General features: G+C 36.9%; 1 protein-coding gene across 5 annotated transcripts in view; it reads right to left on the minus strand.

Annotated features, from left to right (window-relative positions):
- Window positions 1-20596, minus strand: part of C2H8orf34 (chromosome 2 C8orf34 homolog) — a 175058-nt gene that overhangs the window by 15204 nt on the left and 139258 nt on the right. For all 5 annotated transcript variants that reach the window (XM_076329589.1, XM_076329588.1, XM_076329592.1 and 2 more), the window contains 3 exons: window positions 20002-20075; window positions 9134-9254; window positions 3146-3648 (listed from right to left, as the gene is read on the minus strand). In XM_076329589.1, coding sequence (XP_076185704.1) covers window positions 3146-3648; window positions 9134-9254; window positions 20002-20075 — 698 coding nt within the window. The remainder of the gene's footprint in view (window positions 1-3145; window positions 3649-9133; window positions 9255-20001; window positions 20076-20596) is intronic.

Below are 20596 nucleotides of genomic sequence, written 5' to 3' on the forward strand. Positions count from 1 at the left end.
AAACACGTTACAAACTGGGAAGCATACATTAGGCATTGAGAGAGATGTTAAAATTCCTGATAAATAAACAAGTGACAGCACACAGTGTAAACCCATGCAGATTCTGAATTCTTTAATTCAACCTCCTTATGGTAAAACATGCTCCTGGTAGCCAGTAATCACATCCTTTTCAACTGACTTATTCTCATCAAATATATATCAACTTTGTACTGGGTAATTCCATTAACACCACCTAAGAGTAAAGAAGCAGAATTATTTGCAAAATCTTATCATAGTATCTTCTATAGGATTAGCAATATAACCACAGTGTATTCACATCTAGTGGAAATTCCCAGTTCACACCATAAGGCTAAGAAGAATAAAGGCAATTTCCCTTCTTTTATTTTACTGTTTTTATACAGGAAGAGGATACAAAACCTACAATGAAAGTTGCAAAACAATTTACAGTATCAGCCTCGAGTTTTATATGTTTGTGATCTGTAAAAGTACAAAGACAGACAGAACTTTGTTGTTCTTCTCCTACCCCAGGCCACCTTTGACTTTTTAAAATTTGTCTCCATGGTCAGAGAGAAGCCGTGACACGAGAGAATGAAATCACATGGCCACAAATAGGGGGACACCTTTAATATGGCAAAAACCGTCACTGAACAGAGATACTGCCCAGGTATGTTCTCTCTAAACCCACTTCTCTAAGTGACCAGGAACTTTAGTGGGCAAAGATAGCTTAAAAGAGCTCCCAAAGCTTCTAGTATAACACTCCAAAGATGGGGCTGGGAGCGGCAGATTGGCCAAGACCTCCATCAGCTACTTTCTGACATCCGAGGGCCTTTACAGCTTGGCAGAGGAAGGTCTTCAGTATGAATATGTCATATTAGCAGTTTTCCCCTTGGAAGCAGAGCTAGTCCCAAGACGAGTTTCCATTAAGTCAAAGGTCACTTGTGGATGTCAGGAAAGGATAAATAGGGTTTGAGCTGGGTCACTAGCAGCCAATGTACTACAGTACCCAGTGAGCAAAGAGAAAGAAAAGAATTTGTCACTTCTAGAAGGGATTATAACAGAGAATAAGATCCTGCATAGAAATGCTGAGATTTAACACCAGCTTTACAGTGGGCTTGCTCGATGAAACTGGACATGCTATTCTAACTGTAAAACAGAGTAATAATATTGCTCATTTCTTAAAGTTCTTGAGACATATATATACTTATATTAGAAGTTTAACAGGACACTTAATGTAAGAGCTATCAGCAAAGCTTGGGATTTGGCAAACAGAATTACAAGTCACAGCAAATGAAATGGGACTCATGGTTATTATTACTATAACTATAGAAAGGCTGTGGAAGAAAGCCTTTTTAATTGCCTGCTTTGTTACAGGAAAGATCAGAACTGATGGACAGACTGGATGTCCCTTGGTGGAGATGCAGTGCTCATTACATGGCACTTTCAGAATTCTATATAATAATTCTAGTTGGCACCACATGACTACGTATCAGTTAAGAACAGGACTGCTTAAAAAGGAGGAAAGAAAAAGAGGAGTGAAGTGTTTAGTGGGAAACAATGAAACCCTTCATTTCTTCTGAACATTTTAGTTAAAAATGAATTTCAATTCTCATTTTCTGGTGAGAAAATTCCAACACACAAATACACACAGCCCTCAAAACAGGAGACAAAAGGTTTTTCCAAAAGAAATTTGTTACAATTACATATTTTTTCCCATGGAAAATTTCTGGTTTGAAAATATATCAACTGTCAGTGAAGATACTTTCAACAGAACTGTAGTCACTGTCAGTCCTCATGTCTTTAAGTTGGATATCCAATTCCAGGTGAAGAAGTAGCTCGAGTGATGGGATTAGTGCACTGCCATTCAAATACCAAAATGAGGATTTTTTTCACCACCAAATTTAAGTAAGATTTCCTCCCCAAATTCTTTAGTTTTAGAGTTATCTGTGCCTCATTTCCTTTCTTTCATAATAAATAATGGAGGCCATATACTTAATTGCAAGATTATACTAAGTATCAAATCTCTAATTTTCCTACAAGCATCTCTAAGCAATATTATTATAAACCACACTTTTAAATTTTTTTAAGAAGTCATTAGACTGATAATACATTGTGTCAAGTGTCATACCCAACAGATTTTTAAAACAAATGATACTTCTCAAAAACAATTATCTAAAGGTATGATTTTTTTTTTTTTCAGTCTTGGAAAAAAGCTCTCCAGGCTTTTGACAAATGGATTACAAAGAGATTGGTAATAAATCGTGGGAACCAACTTATTCCACCATTAAAAAATTAGCAATCTAGCCATATAAGTCCTTCTTCTCAAGTCAGTATAGAAGGACTGGCATTTCCTGAGAAAAAACTCACCTTTGTAAGGCATGTATCTGAGATAGACAGCAGGGCTATTCTTTCACAGGTGCTTTTATTTCCACTGCCTACAAGCTAAAGATATCTTTAAGGCAGCTAAGGTTAGCAGAGGAGAATCCCACTCAAAATTTAGAAGGTACTTTAGCATTTTGTTTTGTTTTAAACAAAGACTAATCCTGTAAAAGCCTCTAATATGGGACAGGAAGTTTTTATGCTCTGAATCAGCCTAGTTAACATGCACATAGTACTAGACAGTGATTCCACAATGTTGGACATTTTCTCATTGCCGTTCAGTTTTGTGTTTCGGAAAATTTGTCCATTCAGCGATGCCTAACTAATCATTCCAATGTGTCCAAAAAATGAAAGAAAAAGCAGACCAAGGAAATATTATGCACTGCCAGTGCAGCAGGAAAAAAATACCCTGGAATCAAAAAGATAGGATAAAGTTGTGTTTAATATTCCAGAGGTACGCACCTCTTAGAAACTGTAAGGCTAAGAAAACTGCTATGCATCATGCAGGCAAAACACTACAGAGCTCATGGAAAATTTGGGGGCACGAGTGTTTCAGTATGATTTCTGTTATAATCCTGACATTCTCTAATCAGTACCTCTCAAAGCTGAGCAGTATTTCCTTGCTAATTGTCTCATTATTATATTTCAAGTTCTTTTGAGTAGTAAGTTACATTAGGTATACTGATGTTACTTCGACATAAAACACAATCTAGTCTTCATGTTATAGCAGCTCTTAAACATAGCAAAAACATTAAATTGAAAATCTTACTTCTGATAAACTGCTTCTCTGAGTAGTGACAGTTCCAACAATGTCTCCACTCATTTGCACAGAGAGCCCTGAAGCAGCGCTGAGGGTCCTCCCCATTTGGCTCTTAGATGTCAAAGATCTGCTTCTTTGCATACTAATGATGCCTTCCCTATTTCCTTGGTTGCTAGGGGTAAGAGGCCGTGACAGCAAGCTATTCGGGGTCACAGGTCTGCTACCCGGAGTTGATGGAGTTGGTGGCCTGTTGGTTTGTGTACCGGGCGTTGGAGGCCTACTGTTTGCAACACTGGAGACCTGTGTTCTGCTGTTACTGGGCAGCGGTGGTGATTTGTTTCCTTGGAGCTGAATGTTCTTCCCCGCCTGAGTTGACACCTGAGGCCTTGGATTTTGGCCCTGTGTAGCTTGAAGATTGCCTTGATGGTCAGATGTAATTAAACTATGATGTTGGATAGTAGGGCTTCTTGAGAGTCTTGCTTCTTCCCATAGTGCTAGGTCCTTCTCAATATCTGTGCACACACACACAAACAAAAAAAGGAAAGAAAGCAAGAAACTCACTTTCTGTTTCTCTCTGGTTTAAAACTCTTATTGATTTTCTCCAATGTAAGCGACAACCTGAAGCTGTGCAGACAAAATCTATTCACCCTTAAAATATAAGGCATCAGAATTAACAGTTCAAATGCTTGTCAAGCATTGCCTCAAAGCTTATTTACATTTCATTTACTGCAAACACAGCTATCCCACAGAAATGAAATATTACCACTTCATGGAACGTCAACACAACCTACAAAAATCCCTCTCATCTCTTCAAAGTTCTCTTTCTGTGGCTTTTGCACAGTTTATCATTAGTATCAAGCCAAGATGGAGCAGTGAGCTGAACTTGCCATCCTCAGCTGCAATGAAGGGCAATCCAAAACTGGTTCAAGGCAAGACTTTGCTTCTGGCCTCACTGTCTATCAGCCAACCAAAACTCTAGGGGAAATAACCTTAGAACTTTGGCACATGTGGATCTGTGAACCTGTTTGAATCTGAATTTTGTGCTCTGGTCTGCTGTCAGTGCCACAGCAGGGGATGGGGTCACCAACATCTAGGATCCAAGGAGAAAAGGTGGCCACCATTTGGTGGTCCAGTCCCTACCCCTCACATAGCCATAAGGAGTAAGATCCTATTTAAAAACAGGACAGATCGGGGTAGTGATGAAAAGTGTCTTCTGAATTCATTTAAATCATATTAATGCTTATAATGAATTAAATCAGATACATCCAGCAAAGTTAGGTGAGGGTAGCTGGAATTTAGGTTAGCATTGCTAACACACCGGAAGTCCTTGCAAGTAAAAATGTCAAGCTTAAGGAACAGTATACTCAAGTTTATTTTATCTTACACAATTGTTACGAATTTTCACTCTCACTGGCATGTACTCTACTGTAACTTGGTTTGACAGGGACAGTTGGTTATCTTTAGAAAAGCAATGCCAAAAAAGCAAACCCGGCACCAAGTGCCGGGTCCTCCACTTCGGCCACAACAACCCCATGCAACGCTACAGGCTTGGGGAAGAGTGGCTGGAAAGCTGCCTGGCGGAAAAGGACCTGGGGGTGCTGGTCGACAGCCAGCTGAACATGAGCCGGCAGTGTGCCCAGGCGGCCAAGAAGGCCAATGGCATCCTGGCTTGTATCAGAAACAGTGTGGCCAGCAGGAGTAGGGAAGTGATGGTGCCCCTCTACTCGGCCCTGGTGAGGCCGCACCTCGACTACTGAGTTCAGTTTTGGGCCCCTCGCTACAAGAAGTACATTGAGGTGCTGGAGCGTGTCCAGAGAAGGGCAACGAGGCTGGTGAAGGGTCTGGAGAACAAGTCTTCTGAGGAGCGGCTGAGGGAACTGGGGTTGTTTAGCCTGCAGAAAAGGAGGCTCAGGGGAGACCTCATTGCTCTCTACAACTCCCTGAAAGGAGGTTGTAGCGAGGTGGGTGTCAGTCTCTTCTCCCAAGTAACCAGCGATAGAATGAGAGGAAATGGCCTCAAGTTGCGCCAGGGGAGGTTTAGTTTGGACGTGAGGAAAAATTTCTTTACTGAAAGAGTGGTTAAACATTGGAACAGGCTGCCCAGGGAAGTGGTTGAGTCCCCATCCCTGGAAGTATTTAAAAGACGTGTAGATGAGGCGCTTAGGGACATGGTTTAGTGGGCATGGTGGTGTTGGGTTGACGGTTGGACTCGATGATCTTAGAGGTCTCTTCCAACCTTAATGATTCTATGATTCTATGATTCATTTCCCATTAAACTGTACAAGTCACAGTCCCAGAAGCTGTAAATCAGCAAGGCTCTAGTGATTCAAACACCCATTAGTGAACTTATATAAAATAAGCATTTCATTTTTATTTTGATAACAATAATTTCAGGTTCTAAAAGTCCTAAAAGAAACAGATTCTGAACTGCATATTGGAAAAATCAGATTTTCTTTCACTTGTGTTTACCAGTAGGTATAAAAGGAATGCTGTATGTAAAATAATTAAAGATGTGCTGCCTTTAACATTAACTTATTTTATAATAACACCTTGAAAACAGGAAAATAAGCTATGTCAATTTCATATTACTAGTCTAATACAAGATATTCCACACATTTCAAATGCAATTACTAGAAAAGCTGATAAAACTGAAATAGTTGTGAAAGCCTCAGATAAAAGGGTCTCTCAACTCTTTAAAGATTAAATGTTTTGCTATTAGCAAATTTCAAAACATAGTTATTGTTTCTAGCACACAGTTAAGAATATTTCTAATTGCTACCTTGCTGGCCTCTTAAAATTAATTATTTCCATTTTGAAATAATTATGTCTTGAAATACTCTTCCATTATGCTTTTAAAAAAAAAAATCAATACACATCACTTTGGAACTTGTAAGATGCCTAGCAAAAATGCAGGGGCCAATAAATGACAATGTGGGCTACCTGATTTAAACCAAATGAGGAATATTTTCTTTTAAAAGTTCAGCTTAGCCTATGTCTTTGCAAAATTACAGACCTCTTGCTTCCCCATGATGATTCAGTATGCTGAGAAATTATCTGAATATTGAATGATTTAATAAGAGTTAAATAAACATTTTATTCTGGCTCATGTTTCCTTAATTCCAAATAGTAATCAAGCCTGCAGATAAACCAATTATTCTAATCATTTCTCCATGTATAATTAAGACATTTCCATAGTGTAATTATTCAGTTTTATTTAGCACACATCCTCTTTTTGATTTTGCTTCAATATCAGCTTTTCAACCAGAAATAAAATTAAAAAAAAAAAACAAACCCCACACATCTCCAGCTTTACAGTATTATCTGATCCATAGTAAATACCAGAATTGAATTATGACTTAGGATTTTTTAAATCCCTTGTCAATGTCATTTAAAGGAAAATAAAATACAGGCAGCAGAGCAACACAAGGGCATTTTACTTTCATATCAGAAATACCAGAATAAGGATATGATTCATAATGTGCTTAAAAACCGTTTATGCATTTAACAGTTCTTCTTGTGATAAAATATATTTCAGAAGTATCCAATGACCACAGAATCAGTGTAACAAACCAAATTGGCAAGATACTGGAATTAACTACCAAAATAAATATATTTTCCACTTGCATGTGATACAAAGCAGTCACAGTAACATAAGAGACTGGATCTTAGACAAAAGTATTACGAGCTGTATGTAGAGAAGGAAAAGAAAACTGATTGCTTCAATATCCGATTTTGTAAAAATGCTGCTTTCAAATATCAAGGTACTGAGGCAGTTGCTGGCAGTTGGTGCTAGTCCCTAATTTAGGCACAGGCACCAAATTGTGCCTTATGTTAGGAGTGAGTTTTATCCGGCACGTAGTCTATAAGAGAAAGCCAGGCTCCTTAAGAAGGTGTATTTGAGACAAGGGACCACGTTTCATCATTATACAGGTAATCCAAGTCATAATTCAGGCATCTAAATGACTGCCTAGTATTGGGTAGAATTAATAGGTTCCAGTGCGCTTGGTAAGAGAACAGAAACAAGGAGGCTTGCTGATATCAGACACCTGAACTTTTGCAAATATATGAGACAAATAAGGCTAAGCAAAACCACAGCATTATTATCTGAGGTCCTCTGAGCTGATTCTTCATGGAAATTGTTATGCTTGTCCGTGAGGGGAATAATTGTCTCAAGCAGCACTGGTGTTATAATAGGACATGAATTATTAGGAATATGAGAGTCCAATGTTTAATAATAGGGCTGTTTTCTTGTGAATTTCTCAGGCAGACAAAAATTACTGAATGGTAGAATGACTGAACCCCATGTTACAGCGTTACTGAGATAACGGACCCAAAGCCAAATGACAACAGCATTGATGCAAGAGAGAAGACCTTGTAGGTGACACAACAGCAGACTGAATCTCGGAGACTAAGTGAATGTAGCTAGTTAGCTTACGGTCAATTAAGTATTTAAAATTCCATATTCTATTGAATATGGTAGTTATTACTGTCATCTTTGCCAAGGGAGATCTAAAGGAACTGCATGTTTCAGAGCATACTGCATACAAGAACAGCTAGTACAACCACAGAAGTGTGACCAGTTAGGACATAAATCAAAGTAGGGAGATCTTCACCAGACCCTTCCTGAGTGACAACTGCAGCAACACAAGGGAAGGCAGGTGCTACCTCAGTGGCAGAGGCCCCTGGGGTACTCAGATCCCTGCTATGCCACAGAAACCTGATGACTACAGCTTGGCCTGCTGGTCTCCTGGTTCCCACTAGATGTTCCTGGCAGTTTCAGCTTGGAGAGAGGGCTCATGGATTTTCAGTCTAGTTTGGCAGTGGGTACATCTCTAATAGCTACAGTGACTTGAACCTGTCAAAAAAAATTGAATGACAGTATCTCTGTTGTCAGAAACAAAAAACATCTAAAATAACTTCATTTGTAGATAGCATAATTTTTAGCTCTTGCTCCATTACAAGCAAAAACTTTTTCTAAAGAGCTTCCCTCACTGTGCTCATAGCTTTGTCTTCTGCCTTGACTTCAGCTGCAACAGCCGCTAGACAGAAGTACAACGGCTGTACCTCTCCCTGAAGAGGATACAGCTCCCAAGCCTTTCACACCAGTATTATTGGTAGGATAAATGTCCAAAGTTTTTTAGAAAAATCACACTGAAAGTGGTAAGTTCGCTGCCTCACTCTCTGAATGATTTGAAAGAAGGGTCAGATAAATTTCATTTCTCCCTCCACCTTACATATACAGTCTTTATGTTCCAGTTCTGCATTCCTTTTCATAGAGTTGGCCCATGAAGCTCAGCTTTCACCATATGACAAATAGCATGCATAATATAGGACTACCATGCTATAGGTCTATGTCATACCTTATAACTAAAGCTGAAGATAGAAAATACTGATTACAAAGAACAACAAATTGCAAACTGTATCCTAGGATATCCCTCATTAATTTTTATAGAGCTCTGAAATATTTTTTCACTGAAAAAAAGGGGGGTTTGTTTCACCTTTTAGAAGTGGTTACCCCACCAAAGATGTTGCAGATGTTCCACTGCATGCAAGTTAACAGACTTCACTTAGCCAGAAGTCTCATGAACAAGGTGGGCTTTTCCTGCAAAGCAATCTCAAGGTCCACTGCAGCCTTTTCTAAAGACTACTTAACTGTAGATGAAGCATCAGTACCTCCTTATTGCGTAAGTCTCGGTGAAATGTGAAAACAAAAAAAAAAAAGGTGCATCATTAAGCTGTCAGACTGCAGTATATTTAACACAGTTTAATTACTGTTTAATTACTGTATTTACTGTAATTACAGCAAAGTTCATTACATCTACAAATACAACAAGAATTGTGCTGTTTCTCTTCAATGAAGAAAAAGGGAAGTTTAAAGTTTTTCTCTCTTTTCATCAGCATGTGAGATAGATAATTTTTTCATTCATCTAAAATATTGGCAGAGCTAGCTGGGTGAGTACTACTAGGCATTTTATGATCCTTTGCTACCATACATACCAGCTAGGTGTTTTTCCATGGTCTGAAGTTCTTTTGCTGCCAAGGAGTCCTTGAAGAGTTTCTGCCTTGGGGAACCTCCAGGTCTGACACCCATGGCATCCAGGGTCCAAACTGTCTGAGACTTACACAGATAAAAAGAAAAGGGAATGCTTTTAATCTAGTTTCACATTTACATGTGAAACAATTAAAAAAGTGGTGTCCTCATTTAGAATAGTGAATCTGGTGCTTTTTATGTAGAATATATAATATTTTATGCAAAATATTACAAAATATCACGTCTTACCTTAAATAACATAAATAGTAGGCATTACTTAAAATCAACAGTTCTAAAGTAATTCAAATACATACCTTCACGCAAGCTCTTGTTCCGTGCTGAGACATCACAACAGGACAAATTCTTCAATGATTTACATTCTGTGAAGTTCCAGTTACTTAGTGGGGGTTGCACTTACTTTAAATTACCATAACATTTGGCACCATATCTCTGCAAAGCAGCACTTCTGGGAACAGCATAGAATTTCCTAATCAAAATTGCCAGTGCTGTTTTATCACTGCAAGAGGTATGCCTTTCAGGAACAGCAACTAAATCATCAGGGCAACACAGCAGTTTGGAAGGGATGCCAGCAAACAGACCACCTCCCCAGTCACTTCACTATTGAATGCTGTGGTATTCAAAATTATCTGCATTTTCTGGAACCCACTCAATAGAGTTTCAAAAAATGATTTTAAAATATGCTATGAGGTAAACTTGTTAAGTTTTTTTTAATGCTTATTTGAAATAGACAAAAAAAATATATGACGGACTGTGCAAGACTCGGTCATAAAAACAACAAACAAAAACATTAATTAAAGCATTCTTAACAGCCTATCTGAAATAAATTTTACGTTATTACCTCACCAAAACATTTCAACTGTAGTCTAGGGGTTTTTGCTGATTTCCCAGGTTTCCTAAAGAAACAAGGCTTATGCCATGGTCTCATTGTCATTCACCTCTTACTAACTTTTTAATCTTTCGGTAAATGTCAAACAAATTTAGAGAGGGGCCACGGTTTCAAAGACATTAAGACATGGAACTGTAGGGAGAAGAATGATTGAGCAGAGGAGGGAGACCCACACTGGTGACACCATTCACGGAGGGCTCCACTGCTAGGCAGTCTGCCGGTCTGGAACTGTATCACCAGCAGACACGTGGGTTGCTGCAGATAGCTGCAGCACGTGATGGTACTTTTCTGGCTGGACTCTCATGTCATAAGGAAAGGTGTACAACAGTTCAAGGAATGAACATGAAAATACAGGTTTGATATCATCTCTGTTCACAAAAAATTTGCTTTAACCATAAACACTAAATAAAACACTGTAGCTGCCTTCCCTTTTAGAAAAGTAAGTGTAATTCTACAGAAATAAAATCTTATATGGGATACATTTTACATCATTTTTAATCTTTCCAAATAAACTCTGCCTCATATGCAACCGATCATTGTGCACCATGTATCTTTAAAATATGTTAACACAGATTCATATTTATAAAGCAACAGCTATACTGTAATGCTGCACATGCGTACATAAAAAAAGCCTAGCCATATTTACCAGCATACGAAATAGTTCAAAGCTGCAGATAATTCCGTTATTAACTCACAACATTTTCAGAACACTAATGACATTTTTGGATTTGCCAATTGTTTTTTACGCTAGTTCTGCTCTGGTTAAAGTCACCTGTATTTAATCCCAGGTGAATACACAGGAACAGCTGAATAAAACAGTAAGTTCCTCAGAAGTGGAACTGATCCTGCAAACACATTTATTTCAGACATATCACTAGACCTGATTCACCCGTTCCCCCAAGAGATTTTGAACATTTGTCACTTCAGTCCTCATTGTGAATTCTCCATACAAATCATAATCTGGTTTGTTGAGGTCACTACGGGATATTAATCTGTATTAAATTACTCACATCTCTAAATGTTTATTTCTAATAGATATTAGTTACCCAGTATCGATCTCTAGATGGAAGAATATTTTATTCTGTAAACAATTCCTCTGAAATAAATGAAACTAAGTAAGAGATGGGAAGGGGGAATAGAGCCCGTAACAGAACTCTAATATTTTAATTTTCAATCTATTTTTAGATATACTCTTGTCCCCAGATTTTTATGGCAGAAAAAGGCCATTTTTATATACATTTTATAGTGTATATTTTCATAAGGGGGGAAAACCAGCAGGACTTCAATAATGACTATGGGGGAAAAAATCCCCAAGGTTATAAGGATGAATCCTTTTTGAATACACAATCTCATGCACAAATACAACTCTGATGAAATGCGGAATAAAAACTAGTCAGTGGTCTATGGTAATACTTGAAGACCAAACCGCCTTCTAATATTCTTAACTCTGACTATTCAAGTTTATCACAAGCCAATTATTAAGGGTTTTCAATAACTCCTTAACCTCCTAAAAACACAGACTTCCAAATGTTAGCCTGGTGAGAGGGTTTCACTCTCCACGTCCTATTTTCTGGAAATGAAATGGAGTTATCATTCTCTTCTACAGACCTCTACTGTTTCTTCTTACATTCTGCCTTTTCCTCTATCGTACTTCTTTCCTTTATACACAGCAATCACGTAAGACACTTACAACTAAGGTGACTGTCTGAGTAAAGGCAGCTCTCTACTGCCTGTAGTAGAATCTAAGATAAATGGAGAAAAATGATTCTTTAATGGTAGTCATCATGATAGTGCTTTAGACGTCTATAAAACCATGAGTAATGTTTAAATTAAATCACTTACAGTTAGGAGACTCCAAATCACAAAGATCATCAAACATCAGTAATACCTTTGTATGTTTCAACACAGGTTTTAAAAATCTTATATAAGTTCATGTAAGACATACAGATATGCCTGTGTATAAGCACACACAGGCACACAGAGGCAGGTGCACACATGCATTTAATAAATATTTGTGTCTGCCTTCATCCTGTTAACACTCAGCTACAAAGACATACAAAGTTTGTGTTCAGTTCTGGACATAGCACAGATGTGTACATTCTTTCTAAGAATAAATTTTAATCTTGTATATGATTTAAAAAAAATACATTTACATATATTCAGTCTCTACCATTACATATTGTTATATGTTCAAACTCCCTTTCAGATACACAGTTCCAACACCCTGTGAAATTAATGAGGTAACTTTGGGTGAATTTTTTCCCCGAATTTTGTAACTCTTCCTGTGCGTTTTTCTGTTCTATGTGATATCATAAGCTTATGGCATTTTGTCAGGCAACAGCTTCACAAAAGACCAGAACAGTATTGCAATACTAGTTATGAAAGATTATATATTTAATATTGGCAATTTAATTTAATGATAAATTATGTGCTTATAATAGTGCCTTCCAATTAAACACTCACTTGATAGAAAATAATAACGATCTGGGGAAAAAAAAGGTACAAGAGTTTATTAAGACATTAAAACTGTAGTGTAACCATTTTTTGTTCCTTCTCTGAAGCTAGATATTTCAGAGCTATAACCAACATTTTTGGAGGCAGGCTCAGGTAAAGCCTTTGTTCTATACATCTAATTAATACGGAACATAAAAAAAAAAATTAACATTTTGAGACTATGAGTTCATCTAAGTGAATACTGCATACACACTGGCAGAGGTCTTCAGTGTCTCCAGCACACAATTTATGCAACAGCCTTACTCCTAAAAGATAAACACAAGCTGAAAGTAGGGGATGTTATCAAGGAGGCTTTGGAAGCATGTCAGTTCAAATGCAAGGATAAATGAATTTGTACAGCTCTCGCAGAACTCACTGGTGCCCCTTCTCTCCACTGGATGAACGGCAGCATGTCACTTAAGAAAGAGATTTAGGCTTGCAAGCCATTTATTTAAACCTTCTTATTCCACTTCACCAAAACCTATCCTTTGTCTACTGGCCAGGAATTGCAGAGATAACACACTAACGTCAGTTAACTTGGACTTTAATGATAATGACAGTAGACTGAATGTAGTTGAAAAATATAGCATATATGTATGAAGTATGTGCATAGAAGTCCTTCCAATTCCTTCGCTATCTTCCAAACTACAATTGCTCTTGATTGTTCATTAAGCTCTATAAATATTGGCACAAAATTTATAAATGGCCTATTTACGTTAACAAGATCTAAATATGAGGATGTTCCTGAAAGACATCTTTGTCTTTCTAACTTGTAGAAACAGCTCTGGGCCCTGTTCATCACCTTCAAACTTTGAAGGTGAGGCAATGTCTCTTTGTGCCAGAAATATGTTCAAACAAAGCCCTCAGGATACATTTATCAACTTTTAAGGTCAATTATATGTCCATTTCATAAGTGGCTTTCTTTTACATATCATCATAATTTCTTCACATACAATACATTCATTAATCCTTTTTTACTTATATCACTTAGCCAAATTACTGCTACAATAAAAAATTACAAACAATAAAGCCAAAGGTAATTTCTCTCATCACTGGTTCCCTGAACTTCTGGAAACTACTATAACTTACTGGCAATAGCCACACCAGAACAGAAATACAATTAAGGAGGTCATGAATAAGAATAAGAAAGTTTTTCCAGTATCACTGTATCTGCTTCAGTAGCATCAGTATAGCTTTTGTCCCTAAAAAAACCCAGTGCCGATGTGAATGTCTTGATCTCACCATCAAGCTGACTTGACGTGAGCTGTGCAATACCCACTGACACCGGGGGAGTTCTACAGAGGTGCAACATTTCAGAATAGCTAAGACCAAGAGGAAGGCCTCCAAATTACCTACAACATCATCTGGAAATCAAGTGCCTCTTAGAAAACAAATTACTCTTTCTTGCTGACCATAAAAAGTGTTAATAAACAATGCAGCATTATGTTCCTACGTCATTTTGGCCTGCTTCAGAGTAAAACACCCAGGTACCCACATGCACGTCCATGCACACACACAATCTCTTTTTGGGTGTGGGAACAATCCCCACCTCACAAGAGAAAGCACTTCTTCATTTTTAAAGACTGAATTGCATGATAACAATGAAACGAGGAAAAGGAGGTGAACCCAATTAATCAGTTAGTTCCTGGCAAGCTGTAAATATATGCAATGCATTTTGATTGAACTTTTTCTTCCACATAGTTTTGCTAATCAAGTGCAAATTTTATTGGTAACTTCAGGAGATAATACTGTAAGAAAGACAACCATGCTTAGCTTTCTATGTATAACCTACCATTTCTTTGCTGAATAGCTTAAATATCTTAAATAGCCACATTTGACAGAGATCCCTCCAAATACAAAAAAAATCCCCTTTACTGAACACTTTGTTTGCAAGTGTCCCTTCCGTTCTGACCAAGCAGCTGGCAAGGACAGTTGCTATTCACACAGCGGAACTTTTTGTGCAATATTTTGTTTGAAGATTCTTCACACAACATGCATTTTCTGTAAGAGTTCACCAAATGTTTAATCTCTCAGCTTCCATAGTCTGTTCAAGGACATAAGGTGAGCTAGTCAACATGGTTTTTTGGTACTGTAAAAATAATAAACCTTCTCAGAGCTCTGTTGCAATCTTGGCAGCCACCTCTAATCCCCACCTTCCACATTAGGGCCTGTTCTACTTGAAATGCCATGTAATTGAAATTACAAGCTTTTTGCTTCCCATGGCAGTCAGCCAGCGCATTTTACGCTAAACCTTACGCTAAACCTTACACTAAAGAAATGGTAGTTTGAATTAACTTACACACAGTTTTTCTGTTTACAGGCAAGAGGGAAGGAGGAAACGTGGGCACCTGGGAATCACATTTGTTTCCATTTCTGAAATGTAACTAGAATAATTTTTTTCTAAGCTTCAGTCCTGCTTTATTTACTGTTATTTGGACTAATATTTTTGGATTTGTCATGCCCAAGAAACCAAAATTTTAGACAGGTAAAAACAAGGCACTCGATTTTTTTTTTTTTTAAAACATATATTTCTTTTAAAGTCCAGAAAATTCTTTCCATTTAAAATTACATTTTAGAGGATTAAATATTTTCAAATAAGAGTATTTTCACTCCAGAAGACATCTGCCCTTCTGCCTGCCCCATGAAAGGTTTCCTTGGAAGCACTAACCACACACTGCATGCAACGCCTGCCAGTGAGGCTGATGAACTGAACTTGTGAGGAGCGGGGGCCCTTCTGGAAGCAGTCCTTAGCCCTGGGGGTCCGGGCAGCCCCGCCACGCATCACAGGGGTCAGGCAGGCACCCAGGGGGGCGCAAGTTTTGCAATATGCAACATGGTATCAGCAAAAAGAATACCAGCAGGTAAGGAGTGAAAAAAAATTTTTAAGTACTTCAGGTGCTCCCCAAAGCAAAAGAGAATTTTAAAAGTAAGAAATAATTATTTTGCAGATGTATGTACAAAATGCTATGTCTATTTTACGGAATTTGTTTTACATAGGGGAGGTCTCAACCAAAGAGGTTCAAGATATGTGATTCAAACTACTTCCAAGAAATATCACTTATTTCCCAAGAACCTAGATATTATGTTCTTCTACTATCTTGTATTGTTAATTTGGCTAATAGTAATTAAACTTACACATTTGAGGGTTTTGGACTAGCTGTGGAAGAGTTGCACTAATCTAATATCTGTTATTATTATTTTTACAGAAGATTTAAAATTTAAAGTTAAAATTTAAAATTTTAACTTTACGTGCCTGAATTTCCACATACTTACAAAAGTCAACTTGGATTTGAAAACTTTTGTATCAGAACACACTAATTTTGTATGTAAAATATATAAATATGACCTTTAAAATTCATACTATCTCACAGGCACACTGCTGTTGTTCCTGATGTGGCAGTGGAACCTTAAAATGCTTATTTTAATGACTAACCTGCTAAATGCTAAACAGTGACCCCAATCCAGCAAATAATTTATAGATTTAGTTAAACACTGCAGTTTGGGTGATTTAGAGCTGTTGATTATACTCAAACTTGTACAAGTAATGAAGTTACTTCTCAGCATTGTTCCCAGGGAAAATAGTGGGAAAAGATAAGAAAACTTCTAACAATTACGATTTAAATCATGTCTCAATGGAATATAGCTGTATTCAACATATATTGATAGCAAGAATTAAAAGCTTAATTTTTCCTTATGCATGAAGCCTCAAGTCATTTCACAAATTGAATTAGCATTAAGGAATTTCTGCATTTATCACAGAAAATCCATGTGTCTATTCCTTCTAGGAAAGCAACTGAAAAGTTCCAGCGCAGTAGGGAAAACAGGAGAAAATGTATTTAAAACAAACACCTTTATAAAACAATTCATTAGACTATTTTTCCCACAGTAATAAAGAGCAAAACCCCAAGGCAAATTCACGCAGAAATGCCTTTTGCAGTAGGACAACTTTTTTTTTCCAGTTTCTGTTACACTCAGATTGGTTTGCCTTACATGGATAATTTGCAAAGAAAAATATACCTTTTTATGTGCACATACAAGGCAAGATGAGTGAATGCAAAGATTCACATAAAAAAAAAAACAATAAGCATGAGTCCTGTTAGATCCAGGTGGTAAAAGAAGCAACTCAGAGGGAAGGGAAAGGCTACTCAATGTGAATTGCCCAGTGCATGTGCTCTCTTTCTTTCTGTTAGTCACTGTAACTTTAGTAATTTCCCCTGATACCTTACTTTTCCATTTCTGTCAGAATTCCAGCCCACCTAGTTTTTTCCTAGTATCACTTCAGTGTTTTCTTAAAGCTTGCTAGACAAATATTTATAAAACTCATTTACAGAAACATTAAAGTAAAATAGGACTCTGAGTTCACCACACTGCAAAAATCTCAAGAAAAAGCTTTGCATTTTGCCTAGCACTTTTTGTTACATTAAATATTTGTCAGAAAATGAGCCCTGCAGTAAACTAGGATCTCTAAGGACATTTTGAATGCTTGCTTCCACTTTGAATCCTTGCAAAACACTTGGGAAGAGTGCCGATTCCTGTAAATACTTCAAACTGCTTTTTGCTAGCTTTACTTGTTTATTCATTCAGTACACCTTGTTTGGGATTGTGCAGCACTGAAAATACAAGTTCTCGATTTTTCAAATATCAACTCTCTTTGAGAAAAATAAAGCATAGCAAAAGATTCTATTAAAAAAAGGTTTAAAGTAAAAAAGTCTAATTACAAAACCTTCCAGATTCTTCAGAAATGGAACCGTAAACATATACATTACAAGAAAATCATAATGTAGCCATATTATAAATTATGTTCTAGACATAGATGTTGCCTATCTCTTCTAAGAACTGGTATCCAGATTGCTTTAGTCTCCACATCAAAGATCTTACATGTAGACTTATACACGGGAGATGAAAAAAGAACCCACACAGCTCTTTTCTAAAGATCCTTATGCATAATTCTTGCTGCTTTATCCCACAATTTTTCTCAAAACACTTCTCCTCTGAAGGCCGAGGCACTTTTAAAGAAAATTTGTCAAATATATGTGAGTAGAGAGAAATTTATGATAATGGTACATTTAACTAGCAACAGACTCAAATTACCCTATTGGAATGCTGTACCGGTATTAAACATGGCACACCTTGAACCAGATCAGGAATTTTTACATGTAATATGCACATTTGAGTGCATGCCATGAATCAATTTGTCCAATTTATGAGAAATGTCTGATCAACATCATATTTATTCTATTTTTCCCCTCATCTTGTGTCTAATATAGTATCTCATATCTCATATAATATCTGAAAATCATTTCAAGTCATGAGAATGTATTTTGTTATCAGTCCTGAAGTAATTTTACAGGCATATTTCTTACTGTTTTGAAGGATTTGTGGGAATCCATTGCAAGAATGCATTTCTCTTCACAGCCTTCCTATGAGGAACCTCAGTTTTACCTCTACATTTTATATGTCAAGATTGTCAAAGAATAAGTCTCACTGGCAGTTATTAGGGGACCATGGAACTGATCTCTATTCCTTCAGAGCCCTAAAAGGCAACAACAGTCGGATCATTTTTTTCTTTTTGAGGAGAGACAGTTGCAGACAAACACACCGTGTCGGCTAGCTGAATCTTACTCTGAACAACAAGCCATTTTAAAGAGATAAAAGTACACAATCAGCTAGCTACACACTATTTCAGCAAGAGCTTTAAGATACAAACCACAAAAAAACCCAAAAGCAGATGAACTAACAGTTACTTGTTCGTGGCTCCTTAGTAACTTAGGCAAAGGAATTTTCCAAGAGCTCAGGAAGGTGAAGCTAGCTGCCTTTGCCCTGGGGAGAGGTTGGGTGGGCAGAGCAATAGCTGCAACTGCTCTTCTTGCCTTCTCTTTGCAGCACTGGCAATAACCACAATAGCCAGTGCGGCTTTCAGAGATTGAGCCCAGGCAACTTTGCTGCCTCTGGCAGTCTACTGCTCCAGGCAACATTACCTATGCCTAGAACTAGCAAAGCATTAAATGATACATGTACATATTGTTTGTCCGTTCGTAAGCACGAACACACAGAACATATATCTAAAAATACTCAGTTGAAGGCTGCACATTTCTGTAGCAAGATTTTGCTAACAAACATAATGATTTTTGTTTTCCTGGTATCTTTATTTTTCTGTGTAATTCCATTTACTTTTTGTTCTTTCCCTATGCTACATGTCTGCAGAACTGATAGCTGCAGGTCCAAATCAATAAGAAAACTGTGGGTTCAGAAACTGCTGCAAAATTTATTGTACTTCTCTGTTCACTGGTGTGAAGCAGAAAGGAGGCTTGAGAAAGAAGCTCAAAGCAACAGCAGCTAAAGTTCTGCTCCTTGCTCCTTTTGCCCAATATCCGCAAATGCTCTGTGAGGTTCTTGCAAGTTCTGAAACAGCTTTAGGAATTGATCTGGAACAACTGCTTTGATAACTCTGGTTGGAAATACTGTATGTTCAGTATTATTTAGCTTTATTAGTAGTACTTAATCAGCTGCCTGAAAGACTGCAGGATCAGTCTGCATTGTCGTTTTTCTTTTTTCTTTAATACTGCCCTTTTCTCCTTAGCTAACAAATACTGAGCCCTTCTTTTCACTTACTTTATCAACACTAAAGTGTGCTATAAACCAGTATTGCTATGGTTGAACAAGAATTAATGTGTCCTCCTACAGCTGTCTAATGTTTTGCAAAAACAAACAACTATTGTCAAGTTATTTGCCTTAGGAAAAAAGCAATCCCTCCTTTAACCTATATTCAAGTTTCTGATGCAATACAACTAGTGCCAAAATTCTGATTATATAATTTTTCAAAAATTATTTTATTACTGGTTATATTTTCTGCAAACTGCAAATCTGCAAAGATTTTCTTAAATTTCAAAGTAAAAGAACTGATGAAAGTATTACCAAGCATAATACTGCATTCTTTAAAAAAAATATAAATTAGCCATACATTTTAAATAGACACCTCGTTTATTAGTTTCCAAGCAAATGTTACCAAAAAGCTAAATTATAGTTGAGATATTATAATGTCATATTTCATAATGACATTTAGAGGTTGAATTATTTTGTTCTCTTTATTTTCTAAAATCGAATATTATCTGGTAAAATGGATATTTGACTAACATTTAAGAACATACAGACATAGTATAAAATGACTGCACTTTCAGTGGGAGCTATACAACTGTCCAACAACATATGGTTTTGTATGAGATTATAATAATTTATTTCAAAATACCACCCTTCCTAGAATGAAAAAATTAAAACAGCCAGAGAACTGAAAATTCAGAAGGATTAGGTAAATTAAGTTTTCTTCTCTCTAGGATGACAGTGCTGGCAAGCACAACTTTTATCTTTATGCAAAATCTAATTTTTATCAAACTATTTCTAAAAATTACAGGATTATCCATAAGGGAAGATACTTACAGATCCTGCCACTTGAGAGGCACTCTGAAATTCATCAATATCCTCCGTAAGTGTTTCAACCCCGGGTACTTGAGCTGTTCCAAAGAGGTAGAAAAGAAGTAAATCACTCTAATTAAGTAAGCATTAGTCACTTTGAAAATAAAATGCCTATAAATTAACTGCTGGGAAGGTAAATGCAGCTACTGTAAACGCACTGCTTTTCAGTTACACTTCAATGGATTTTAATTTATGTCTTATTTTAATTTATGTCTGATTTTATGTCTGATCTTAATTTATAAGCTTAATGCAATGTGGAACAGTGTCTCTAACACAATTAGAGTGATAAGCAAGCTTCCTTCAGCTGCCAAGGTGTCTTGTAGGTTATTTATTATTTTTACTATTAAAACTAAATCCTCTTTGTCCTTTACACAAATGAGTAGTGGATCTTCAGCTTTAATAAAATCAATAAAATTAAATTAAATTAATTCTGTTAAACTAATTAGAATATAGTTAAAATCCTTGAAGTAAGAAGTTCTGGTCACTTTAGGCAATGTTTAAAAGCCATGCAAGCTGTAATTTCTGCCCGTACTGCCACATTTGTAAAACAACATGACTT

The sequence above is a fragment of the Aptenodytes patagonicus genome, chromosome 2 (assembly GCF_965638725.1).
Source record: "Aptenodytes patagonicus chromosome 2, bAptPat1.pri.cur, whole genome shotgun sequence".
Lineage (NCBI taxonomy): Eukaryota > Metazoa > Chordata > Aves > Sphenisciformes > Spheniscidae > Aptenodytes > Aptenodytes patagonicus.